This window comes from Hemicordylus capensis, chromosome 3 (genome assembly GCF_027244095.1).
Source record: "Hemicordylus capensis ecotype Gifberg chromosome 3, rHemCap1.1.pri, whole genome shotgun sequence".
NCBI classification, from domain to species: domain Eukaryota; kingdom Metazoa; phylum Chordata; class Lepidosauria; order Squamata; family Cordylidae; genus Hemicordylus; species Hemicordylus capensis.
The window spans coordinates 146920080-146932328 of record NC_069659.1 but is presented as its reverse complement, the minus strand read 5'-3'; the positions used below and the strand labels follow the sequence as shown (position 1 = coordinate 146932328).

At 43.9% G+C, this 12249-nt stretch overlaps 1 protein-coding gene and 1 long non-coding RNA gene across 18 annotated transcripts in view; one reads left to right on the top strand and one right to left on the bottom strand.

Moving 5' to 3' along the window:
• Positions 1–4653, bottom strand: part of LOC128351616 (uncharacterized) — a 27700-nt gene extending 23047 nt beyond the window's left edge. For 2 of the 4 annotated variants that reach the window (XR_008319913.1, XR_008319914.1), the window contains exons 1-2: positions 4059–4279; positions 1620–1775 (exon numbers count right to left, since the gene is read on the bottom strand). This is a non-coding gene — a long non-coding RNA (uncharacterized LOC128351616). Of the gene's footprint in view, positions 1–1619; positions 1776–3132; positions 3224–4058; positions 4280–4435 lie in introns of those variants that run through there. The other 2 variants (XR_008319915.1, XR_008319916.1) reach the window with 2 other exon arrangements.
• TEX30 (testis expressed 30) lies at positions 1659–12249 on the top strand. 14 transcript variants are annotated; one of them, XM_053311305.1, is made up of 7 exons: positions 1659–1795; positions 3873–3959; positions 5932–5992; positions 6540–6770; positions 7521–7572; positions 9744–9946; positions 11057–12249. In XM_053311305.1, the coding sequence occupies exons 3-7, from the start codon at positions 5975–5977 to the stop codon at positions 11216–11218; spliced, it is 666 nt and encodes a 221-aa protein (XP_053167280.1). In that variant the 5' UTR covers positions 1659–1795; positions 3873–3959; positions 5932–5974; the 3' UTR covers positions 11219–12249. The 14 variants fall into 14 exon arrangements, with proteins under 14 accessions (XP_053167280.1, XP_053167284.1, XP_053167278.1 ...); XM_053311309.1 differs by lacking the exon at positions 1659–1795 and adding an exon at positions 3259–3374 and having other exon boundaries at positions 5935–5992; XM_053311303.1 differs by lacking the exon at positions 1659–1795 and adding an exon at positions 3259–3374.

Below are 12249 nucleotides of genomic sequence, written 5' to 3'. Positions count from 1 at the left end.
CCACAAGATGTGGTGACAGCCACCAGCCTGGATGGCTTTAAGACAAATAGTCTGAAATGGATATGAGTCTGAGGGCTATGAGCAAATTTCAGTGATCTGCTCTGCCTCCGGAAGTGCTCTGTGTCACCCAGAAATATATCTCTGACAGCTGTGTGACCCTCAAGGACATATCTTTGAGTGGCACAGGGCACTTACAGAGGCAGAGCAGATTGTTAAAATGTGTTCCTTCCCTGCTACACACAATGCTATGCAGCTAAGGAAGACCTCTGCAGTGTAGACGCATCTTCCTGGCATATCCACCCCTGCTAACTTGACCCCTGCTAACTTGGCAAAGAGGCACTTTTTAATGTGGCGATTCTCTTTATTTAGCGGGGGGGAGTAAATGCCCCTATTCACCCCCAGCACAGTACCTCCAGTGACTGTTGCTGGTGTCTATCTTATGTTTCTTTTTAGATTGTGAGCCCTTTGGGGACAGGGATCCATCTTATTTATGTATTATTTCTCTGTGTAAATCGCCCTGAGCCATATTTGGAAGGGCGGTATAGAAATCGAATAAATAATAATAATAATAATAATAATCCTCTCTAATAAAACGCTTGGTGTCCGTCCGTGGACGGACACCAAGCGTGCGTTCGTGCCTAGCCTGTTCTGGGCATGCGCAAAGCGCATGGCCAGAACAGGGCAAGGGAGGCACGAAAGGCAGGACCCGGCGGCCATCTTGGGCGGCCAGAAGTGGCCGCCCCGAAGAAGCCGGAGAAGCGGCAGCAGGGGAAACTGACCGAGGCGGCGGCAGAGCCGCCGCCTCGGTTGAAAGAGACGGAGGCCAGGGGCAGAGCGGAGGCCATGCAACTTTTTAGAAAATTGCTCCCGCCGCCGACCGCCCACCTTCCCTCCCAGCTGCCAAGTCCCCCTTACTCTGGCCAGCTGCTGTCGGCCGAAGACAGCCCTTAATTTAAGAGGCAGAGAGGAGCTCGCAAGCAGAGCTCCTCTCTGTGCAAAGCCTCTTGCCGAACTGCCGCTTTGGGCGCTTGCGTCCCTTGCGCCCAAAGCGGCAGTTCGGCAAGAGACTTTGCACAGAGAGGAGCTCTTCTTGCAAGCTCCTCTCTGCCTCTTAAATTAAGGACTTCCTTCGGCCGACAGCAGCCGGCCAGGGTAAGGGGGACTCGGCAGCTGGGAGGGAGGGTCGGCGGCGGCGGCAGCGGAAGCAATTTTTTAAAAAGTTACATGGCCTCCGCTCCGCCCCCGGTCCCGGCCTCCGTCTCCCCGGCCTGGCGGGGGCAAGTCCCTGGGCCGATTTGGCCCTTAAAGGTAGGGGGGGACACACAAAGGAGCTGGGAGGGCGGCTGGATGGCGGAGGGAGGGGAAATGGCGACGGGGGGCCAGGAGCGCCGTTACTAGCGCCCGTTATTCAACGGGCCAAAATTCACTTGTAATAATAATAATATCCACACTGTGTTAGTCAGGATGTCAGTCACTGAATTAACTGGAACTCACTTCCTGGGAAATGATGCTAGGAATTCCAATGCGAAATTCCATTCTAAACATGTCGACATGGATGTAGGTCTCATGGTAGTCATTTGCCCTTACTCCCTTGCCCTTAATGACATGAGATTACTTACTGTCTTATAAGTAAGTCTTCACTGTGTCTTAATTTGCAGAATGAGGTGGACTTATTGCAAGGAATCCTTGGTGGAGGTAGAACTTGAGCCCAGATCTCCCAGGTCCAAATCCAGTGTCATTTATCCACAGAATCTGATCAGGCAGCAAGCATGCAACTGTCAGCAAAAACAAGGAGGTATTATAAGATGTTTTATCAAGAATTGAAAAGCTAGACTGTTCTAGGTACTATACCATAATACCTTTATTAGTACCAACTAAAAAAACCCAGAGTCCTGCATGAGGTAAGCTTTTAAGTTCACCAGAAGTCCTCTTCAGTCTGGATGTTAAGCCAAAAAAGAAAAGAAAAGAAAAGCAGGGGAGAGGAAACCAGAATTTGGACTGAACAAAAAGGTCAAGTCTGCAGTTTGCTATAGGGCCAAGTGAAATATGATGCAGAAGGCACATCAGTGCATTTTCCAGTGTCTTGGAAGGATTTTGGATCAGGGCCATGGCGCTGAAGAAGGGGAGATAACTGTTCCCCCTCGCTTACCATGGCCCTGACCCAAATCACTGCCTCCCAGTTTGGCAACTGAGGCAACTGCCTCAGGCTACTCATGGATGGGTCAGCCCTGATTCCAAGCCTGGAACCAGAGGCATGTCTAGGTAATGGGGACCCCATTGTTATGAGGCCCAGGGCAGACTGGAGGGCGTGCATGCTGCTTCTTCTGTTAAGAAATGTTTATACATGCTCAGAGGCTCTCTCATTTTTGGTATTTGTTCATGCCTTCCCTCTTACTGTGTGTCTAAGCTAGAGAAAAAGTCATCTGACTAACCACCTGATTAACCCACCCCCCTCAACAGAAACGTGCATGATTTAAAAGCTTCTTTAAAATATATGGCATGAGAAAAATATGACAAAAAATCCGATTTTACAAGAAGCTGAAGATTAGTAGCCCTCACATCCAAGACCAGTCAGCTTTAAAAACGCAAAAAACTTTGCAAATCCTGCTTCATTCATGACTCAAAAGCTATTGTTGGGTCAAGGAGATGATACACTTTTGACAACGAAAACAATTAGCACCTTCAAGATGCACAGGGGACAAGCAAGCTACTCTGCAAATGGCTTGCAGGCAAATGGCTCTTGTTTGTGGTTTAATAGGCTTTTTTCTTTCATATTCATTGAGAATGTTGATTTTAAACAGCAGGCTGCTGGCCAAATAGCCACTCCTGAGGACACCACTGCCACCTAATGGCACAGAGGGGAAGTAACTTGCCTAGGGAGCAAGAGGTTGCTGATCCGAATCCCCACTGGTATGTTTCCCAGGCTATGGGAAACACCTATATCGGGCAGCAGCGATATAGGAAGGTGCTGAAAGGCATCATCACATACTGTGCAGGAGGAGGTAATGGTAAACCCCTCCTGTATTCTATCAAAGAAAACCACATGGCCCTTCAGGGATGTGCACGGAACCACGGAGGCACGGTCCGGCACTGGGGGGTATGGAGCTTTAAGGGCGGGGGAGAAGTACTTACCCCTCCCGCTGCTTTTCCCCCTCCAGCACTCGACTTTATTGCAAAGTTTTGGGGGCGGCGGCGTTCCTCCCTGCTGCCCCTGCCCCTGCCGTTGCCCGGCAAAACAGGAAGCTGCGCATGTGTACACTCAACTTCCTGTTTTGCCGGGCAACGACAGGGGCAGGGGCGGCAGGGAGAAACTCTGCCGCCCCAAAAACTTTGCAATAAAGTCGAGCGCCAGAGGGGGAAAAGCGGCGGGAGGAGTAAGTACTACCCCCCCTGCCCTTAAAGCTCCATACCCCACCCCCTCTGGCCCGGCCTGGCCCGGCCCCAATCCAGACCGGTTCGGAGGCCTCTACCATGGCCCCAGACCGGTCTGGTGCACATCCCTAATGGCTCTCTGGTCGCTAGGAATCAACACTGACTCGACAGCACAACTTTACTTTAAATACACCACTGCATAGAACTTACAAACATTGGCAGCCTTTGAAGCATTAGTGTACCAAAGGGCTTTCAAACATCTAATTGTTTATGTGTATGGTTTGCATGCATCTCACCAGTTACCCAAACCATAATCAGCGATAACAGTGCACCGACAATATTATCCTTGTGTGTCATGGCATCAGACTGCATGTGAAGCAAGACTCTTTATCAAAGTATCTTATTGTAATGATGTTATGTTTAGAAAGGAAGAGACATAATTAACTTTCCTGTTACATTTGAAAAGACCACCTTCGTGCATGTGTTTGTTTAATTTCCAGGATCTTGATATGAGATCATGAAGTATCCAGGGAAGGAGGTGCCAACGTTTTGATGCATAAAGCAGTGATTGACAGCTGAGAAGCCAGGTAATTAGTAATTAATTAATTAATAGTTTATTTACTACTTTTATATCAGTTCAGTTCAAGCTTTATTACACTCAGAGACCAGCATAAAATTACACATACTTTTATATCCTGCTCTTCTTCCAAGGAGCTCAGTGGTGCATATGGTTATGTTTATCCTCACAACAACCCTGAAAGGTAGGTTAGGCTGAGAGATAAGTTAGGCAGAGTCACCTAGTGAATTTCATGGCTGAACAGGGATCTGAACTCGTCTCCCCGTCCCCGGTCTTAGTCCAACACTCTAACCACTGTACCACCCTTAAGTTTAACCCAGCTTTTGCAGATGGATCACCCCATAACGCACCAGTAAAAAATAAGATTAAAAATTGCGAGGTGGCTTTGCTGTCCTCCTAAACAAAATGCTCCCGGTGGGAGGGGGGCAGTATGTCCCATAACACCCACCCACCCTTGGTGTGGGTGGGAGAAACACATCGCACAACCTTAAAGAGCATGACAATCGATGACACTAGCATAAAATCAGCCCGAGAGATGAGGCTCTGAGTGAAGCCACAAAGCGACCGCCGCAAGCCTCTTTTTCGAGGGGGGCGCGCGTGTGTGGAAGCTTGCGATTAAAGCGTGTACTACAATTCCCAGCATGCACTTGGACCTCCTAAAAGGCGGGGAAGGCATGGAAGAGCAGCCAAGTGAACCAGAAGAAAAAGAGAGGTTTCCTGGTTTCGGTGATTGTAAAACCTGGGGAAGGGAACTGGTTTTGAAAAGCGGTGAGGTGAGGGATTTCACACGAAACTAATGACCTCAGTTCGTGACCCACATCTTCTCCCACGGCAGCCCACTTTTTGGTACGAACTTTTGAGCTAGTTGTGTTTTCTGATCCTGTATGTCTGTAGGTTGCAGAGGAGCAACCGTGCTGTGGCACCTTAAAGAATGATATATTTATTGTAGAAGTCGCAAGTATTGAAGCTATAACACCATGCTCACCTTCTCCCTTCCTCTCCCCTTGTTTAACAGTCAGGCTGACGAAAAGAAAATTCAAAAGTAGAGTACACAGCTTTTTGTATTTTGGTTGGGACTAATAAAAGATACCTACACTGTATATTGTGGCATTAAGTTTCCATGGACTACAGACCACTTTGTAAGATGTGTGAAGTTTTATCCTCAATTTGCAGAGATATACATCGATGAGGTGTGTAAACAACAGGATCCAAATGGCCAGGAAAAGCAATATTTGTGTAGTGGTGGCAAAATGTGGCATGAAAGCTGCTTGTGAGTTGTTTATGGGGCTACTTCCCTTTTCATTCTCAGAAGTGCACACACATACTGGCTGGTACTTGAGGCATAACATCCAAATTGAGCTCCTTCATCCGTTCCTGTGATAAGGATAATCAACAATTTGCTGCCCTTTAACAGTACTTCCAAACCCTGCCTCCTTCTGCTCTGAGGGGAGAAAGCCTAATGAGAACATAAGAACAGCCTTGCTGGATCAGGCCCAAGGCCTATCTAGTCCAGCACCCTGTTTCACAGTGGCATACCAGATGCCTCTGGGAAGCTCACAGGCTAGAGCTAGGTATTGCTCAGCATTTCTCCCAAATATAGTATTTTTAGTAGTAAAAAAGGAAAGGTTGTGCGGTCAAGTTGGTGTCAACTCTTGGTGACCACAGTAGAAGTAGTAGTAGCAGCAGATTTTCTTTTTTGCTTCTGAGTGAAGTAGTTTTTGTTATATCTGCAGATGTTACAAACCAGTAAACCAGCATTAGTTTAGCTTTCAGGGAACCTGTATAATTTATTCTGCCAACTACAGAGCTAGAGGAAGGCCCTTGTTAACTGTCAGTCATGTTCAAGAGCAGTGTGCCTCTGAATATCAGATATAGGGGACATACAGCAGGGACTATTGTTATTATATAACAAACTAGCTTATATGTGCAGGGCTTTCTTGATGGATTGCAGCAATTTTCACTTTTTGTCTATCATTTTTTAGTAGGACTTTCTGAGACACAAGCTTGCAAGATTATAAAAGGAAAATGGAGGATTATATAGAGGTATGTTATAAATGTTTATATTGCTAAGCAGATAATTTTAAACTTAAATATTCTTTTATTCAAGAACACTGTGATAATAAATCCACAAAAGTTACTAGTACATAAAAATTAATACTGATATTTGTGACCCAGAAGGGACAAAATTGCTAATTGCAATACTCACTTGGCTTGGTTGCTTGGACGCAATTCTGTTTCACCGTAAGTGACCATGCTAGTTGGTAATTATAAACCTGCTCTACAGTCTAATGAAATGTGTAGATTTTGAATTGGCAGGACTTTTGACACCTAATTTTAAATGTCTTATGTTTCATTAGACACCCACTGGAAAAAAGAGTTAAATAATGTGTCTTGTCATTACTGAAAAATGTGATTCACAGCAGTGGAACAAACTTGATGTTCTGAATAACTATAAGTGTCTTCATTACAATAATAGTTCTTCTTATGTTTTAGAATGTAGTTATTAAAACATGGCTAATATGGCAGATAGTTGTGAGCATTGCATTTTGTATATGTAGGCTGTAACTGTATTTGGTGTTGTTTTTTCTAGACTAAAGTGAAAATACCATTTGGAGCTAAATACTTAGATGCCGTTTTCTCCATCCCTGACAAGATGCCATCATATGCTGTGATTCTTACTCATGGGGCATCTGGTGATATGAATTTTCCTCAGCTGATATCTTTGGCAAATTACCTTGCTTCTCATGGATTCCTGTGCCTGCGATTTACATGCAAAAGCCTTAACCTTATCTATAGGACTAAAGCATATAAAGCAGTTGTGGTATGAAACATCAAGTTTGGGTTTCTGTTCCAAAAGCAGAGAATGTCTAGGTTTCTTCTAGCACTCACAAATGGTTCAGAGTCTCATGTAACCCATTTGTTGCTATTTGTACACAACATTTACTTTATATGCAACAGATAGTAAAAATTACACTTTCATGACTTACAGATAGCAAGGGATGAATATGAGCAAGTGCAGTTGCATATACATAACATGGACTTCATGTTATTATTTTTGTTCTTAAAATCAGGCTCTATCCCCTCCCTTATTTGGGTTGGGAGGGACAGACTTTATTTGAATAAACAAGTTGGACACTGTCATTGTGCTTTTAGCCTCAAAGGTACTCTGTCACCACTATAAATTATTTGGAAAACAATATTAGAAATGCAGAATACAAGAGTATTCTGGCTCAAAATGGCTTTGTACCCAGACATATTGATAAAATCTTCCAATTTTTTTTTAATACTTGCTTAAATTTGCACTGTATAAGCAAGAGCGTGTTTTAGCTGCATTTCCTGTGTACCTGTATGTAACTATCTTCTCCCTACTTAATAGGGTGAATATCTCTAAAGTAGGGTTCACATTCTGCATCTTGTGGTGCACATCTTTTAAGAGAGATCAGGTTAACAGATGCTAAATGAAATGGTTTTCTTGTATTCTTCTTACTGATGGTCCATGAAGTAGTTTAATCTTTATCCTTAAAATGAATTGTTGAATAAACTAACAGTTTGTTTATACAATTATTTTTAGGACTATATAAGATCTGCTGGTGACTATAAGCTTTCTGGCATTTTTATTGGAGGTAAGAAATGTATTTAGTTTTCTGTAAAAACTCTAGTTTGAAATGAAAATTATTCACTATACATTCTGTTGCATTCTGGGAAAATAGATATATATTTGAGGCAAGAAGCTTCGTATTCCATGCAGGTGTTACATTTTATGTGTATGTTGTTTTAATGTATGTATGGATTAGGATAGTGCTACTTTAGTGCCAAAAATAAAATACAACTTGGTCCTCACCTATAAACAATTACTTCCAGACCAAATAAACAATTACTTCCACCCATTTTGTCACTCCCCGCTGCAGTGTGCGGCTTGATGGGGGGTGGGATTGTACACCCGGCCCCTGAGACTGACACAAGGGCTTCCATCTTGTTTAAGCGTCACGTGGCGCGGACCAGCCTATCATTCAACAGGAGTGGCTGCTTGCTGCTCTTCCTCAGTTGCTTCCGACTGAGCAGCCCTCACTCCCTCCCACTTCAGTGAGGGTTGTACAATTGTCTTATGGGGCCAAGTAGGAATTTTGGGGGTCACACCTGATTGGCCTAGGTGTGGCTTTTTTTTTTTTGCCTACTTCTCACTGAAGCTGTCCATAGGGGGCAGGGGCGGCAGGGAGGACTGCTGCTGCCCTGAAGATTTTAATTTAAAATAGAGCACCGGAGGGGGGAAAGTGGCAGGAGGGGTAAGTACAACCCCCTCGCCCTTAAAGAGCCACCACCCCCCGGGCATCTGACCACCGGACTGGGCCACCTGCGAACCGGTTCACAGGCCTTCAGCATGGCCCGCAGACCGGTTCGTGCACATCCCTAGCAAGTATAATGGCTGAATGGGGATATGAACTCAGGTCTCCCTGGTCCTAGTCCAGCACTCTAACCACTACACCTCGCTGGCTCTCTTTTTGATGGGTGTCTGACTGGAGGACCGTTTATGCTGAGTGGGCAAGCCGAGGAACAGTCCTTGCAGGTTTGGAGGCCTTAGGGCTGAGTCTGCCCCTACTTGGAGGCGAGCCAGCACCCACCACTCAAGAGTTTTGCAGCCTGGGTGGGTCCCCTCCCCAGGGTTATACCCCATGGCTGTTATGATGTCCAGATTCAGTCTGGGCAGAAATAACACCCAGTCTTTCACTCTGGAGTTTCGCCCCAGCTCACCAACCACCTATTTGGTAAAGAGATAGGGCCGGTTCAAATGATGACAATGGCAGCATACGTAAAGAAAGAGAGGACACACCAAGAGTGCACCCATTGGTACGTTCTTCACTAATGTCCTGATGCCCTCCTAGCATGTCCTGTGATTGTGTATGGGGATATTCCTTTGAAATGCCCCTAAACACTCTCTCCAAATACTTGTTTAAATGCCGCTATCATTTGAACCAGCCCATAATGAAAGCTGAACATAATCTTATGCACACATGTGGTAATGAAATTAATGTGTCTAGTACACAAGTGACAATGCAACCACTGACACATGATTTTCATTACAGCATTTGTGCTGAAATTTGAGTTTGGTTTTCAGATAGAGTAGACCTGTAAAGGAAGCTAGTTAATTTTTTGAACCATATGCTACAAGAACTTTAAGTGGATCAAGTTGGCATAAGTATCTGTTTAGCACAAGCAGGTTGTGACGTTAAGCTTATTCAGACATTAATATTCAAATAGCTGTACATGATTATAGCATCTAAAACGAGGCCAGATATCCTGCCCGGGTCCCATCACCCCCCCTTCCCCGCCCTCCTCAGACTGCAACTTCAATTCTTCTGATCAGGTAAGCGCCTGCCATCATGGAAGTAGTGTTTGTCTCTTCAAATGAACACCACCGTATCCGTGAGCAGCGAACTGTGGGGGTGGGGACAGAGCAAGACTTCTGGCTGCATTTTAGGTGCTGTAATCATGTATTATCTGAATCTGAATCTGAATATTATTAATATTAATATTCAAATAATTAACTTATTTATTAACTTATTTAACTAATAATTTAATAATAATTAACTTATTATTATTTGAATATTGATGTTAACATCTGAATGGGACATTTGTCAGGGTGCATTGAATTTGGGAGACTACTTAGAAACCTGTCTCTAGACATAAGTTGACTAAAGATTAGAAGTTCTCAAGTATTGAATCATCTGATGTTGTACAGAATGTATAAATAGAAAAACATTCCTCCCCGCCCCCCCCATTCCTAATTGGGATGTAGGTCGTTCAATGGGTTCACGCGCTGCTGCCTCCGTGACACGTGAAGCTGATCAAGATAATGATAGCTTCATTCAAGGTCTGATATGTCTGTCTTACCCACTGCACCGACCAAAGCTTCAGAACAAACTTCGGGATGAAGATTTATTTCTTATTAAATCCCCTGTGCTATTTTTGTCTGGAACTACAGATGAGATGTGTGATAAAGTAAGTACCTATCTATAAGCATTGGCATTGAAAGGTGAAGGGCATAACAGCATTATTTAAAAGTGTGACTGAAATCAATTTTTCAAACACTGACTAACATCCTGACTAACACAATGTGTGCGCTTCAAGCCCCTGCAAGCACAAAGCACTAGGGTCCACTTGTAACATTTATACTGCACTTTATACGGCATTTACACTGTACTTATAACACGTCCACTCTTGCAAAGCAGTTCCAAAGTGAGGGAGCACTCCAAATTCTATGCCCTCTTTTGCAACCCTGCCCATGCTAGAGCACCCAGGGAGTAGCACAGGGGTGTGTCTGCAGGGGCAAAAAAAGCACACACGTTTCATTAGGATGTCAGCCACAAGCTGTTTATGACAACCTGCTTTTGAGCGGCTGGGCTATGGGGAATTTTAGGATTAGGCACACTAAACCTAGCTCAGCAGTTACAAAGTCAAATGGTGGCATATCCTTGTGGCCTGCTTCAGAAGATTGCATGTTGAGTCTTCAGGTTCCATGAGGCAGACTGACTCGTTGTCCTTTCAGTTAGACTTCCCTGGGCACTATTGGAGGTAGGGCTACAAGAACTGGAAGTGTCCGGAAGTGCCCACTGCGCATGTGCAACGGGTACTTCCGGTCTGAGGAGGCACCGGGGCAGTGAGGAGGTACACTGCTGCCCCATTGGACCATTTTAAAAGACAGTGCCAGTGGGGGAAACACAGCAGGAGAAGTAAGAGCACCCTCCCACATCCTTAAAGTTTCCCCACCACCACCTTTGAACTGGCAGGGACCAGTTCCATGCACACCACTAGGGGGAAGCAGGTTTTTCATAAGTTTTTCTTCTGTCACCCACTAGAGTGCAAAACTAATATTGCTGCAGGGAGCTGACCCTAATTTTTCTGCAGTAAGGGTTTTTGTGCTGAAGCCACTACTTATCATGGCTCTTACATTCTGTGCTGTGGAAATTGAGACAATATGAAAAATCTCCTTAAACTGTGCTTCAACTTACTGATTGCCTTATCCAAGCAGGATTAGTTGCTGTTGGAACTGAGTTCTTGATGGATCAGAATGTCAAATAATTCTATTAGTCCCTTTGTTGTTTTGAATAGCAATTGCTGGAAGGTGTTGCAATCAAAATGAAAGCACCTAACAAAGTCCATTGGATTGAAAAGGCAAATCACAGCATGACAGTAAAAGGACGAACTGCAGATGAGATCTCATTGGAAATAAACATCCAGGTTTTGTCTTGGATCAAAGAAATCATTTTGTAAGAACACAAAATCACCAAATACTATATATAGTCTAGCATGACGACAGTCTGGATATATGATTAATAACTCCTTTGTATAGGAATAAAATGTTTCCATCTATGCAGGAGTAATGGATTGATAAAGAGTAAACCTATATTCTGTGTGTGTGTATGTATATATAATGGGGTATATGTTTTGTCCTAAATATAATTCCTTCTTTTCTATATTATATAGTTAATGTTCAGTGATTACTGAAATAAACTTTTGCATTTTTACTGAACACTTTCTAACATATCTGACACTTGTATACACAAGCCACGGTCTAGCAATACCTTTATTAGGATCATGCAAGATGACCAAATTCTTGAGCCAGTTTTTGAGTTTTTCAGACCTCTTCATCAGACTAGATAGTAAGCAAAGCAAAATGTGGGTTGGGAGTATGTGTAGCTGGCTGGGCATGTTTTAAAAGCCTGCAGTTTGTAACAGTCTTCAGATGGTATGGGAGGAGCTAAGCAGGCTCAGGCTAATCAACAGTCTATAACAATGTTCAGATGGAGTACTGGAGGAGTTGAGACCCACGTTGATTAGCCCGCTTTTACTTACAGGGCTGTTACAAACTGCGGACTGGTCAGACATGGCCAGCTAGCCACCCTTCTTCCCTTTTTGCTTTCCTTAACATCCAATCTGCCTCAAGAACTCAAGATTCTTGCTTAAGAGTCTGTATCTATCTGGATGGTCCTAATAAGACTTTATTAGACGGGGGCTTCTAAAACTATGCCCCCCCGCCCCAATATGGACCAACACAGCTACCTATTATTTTTGCATATTTAGGAGTAGATGACTTTTTAAACTACTTTAATATGTTGAGCCACTCCTGTAAAACTGCCCTTTTAAATACTATTAAATATCCATCAGTGTTTTCTCATTTTTCTTGTTTACATGTGTGTATATTGGGTAATTCCTAAATCTAGGATGTAATGTGATATTGTAGAAACAGTTCATCAAAGAACAACTTTTGTGTCTTGGTTAGAATAAAACATGTGCTTTCTGTA

Excerpts from the sequence above, each read along its gene's own strand:
- TEX30 (XM_053311305.1), top strand. Across the intron at positions 7,573-9,743 it reads TTCTGGCATTTTTATTGGAG|GTCGTTCAATGGGTTCACGC; the intron begins GTAAGAAATGTA and ends ATTGGGATGTAG. Across the intron at positions 9,947-11,056 it reads CAGATGAGATGTGTGATAAA|CAATTGCTGGAAGGTGTTGC; the intron begins GTAAGTACCTAT and ends TGTTTTGAATAG.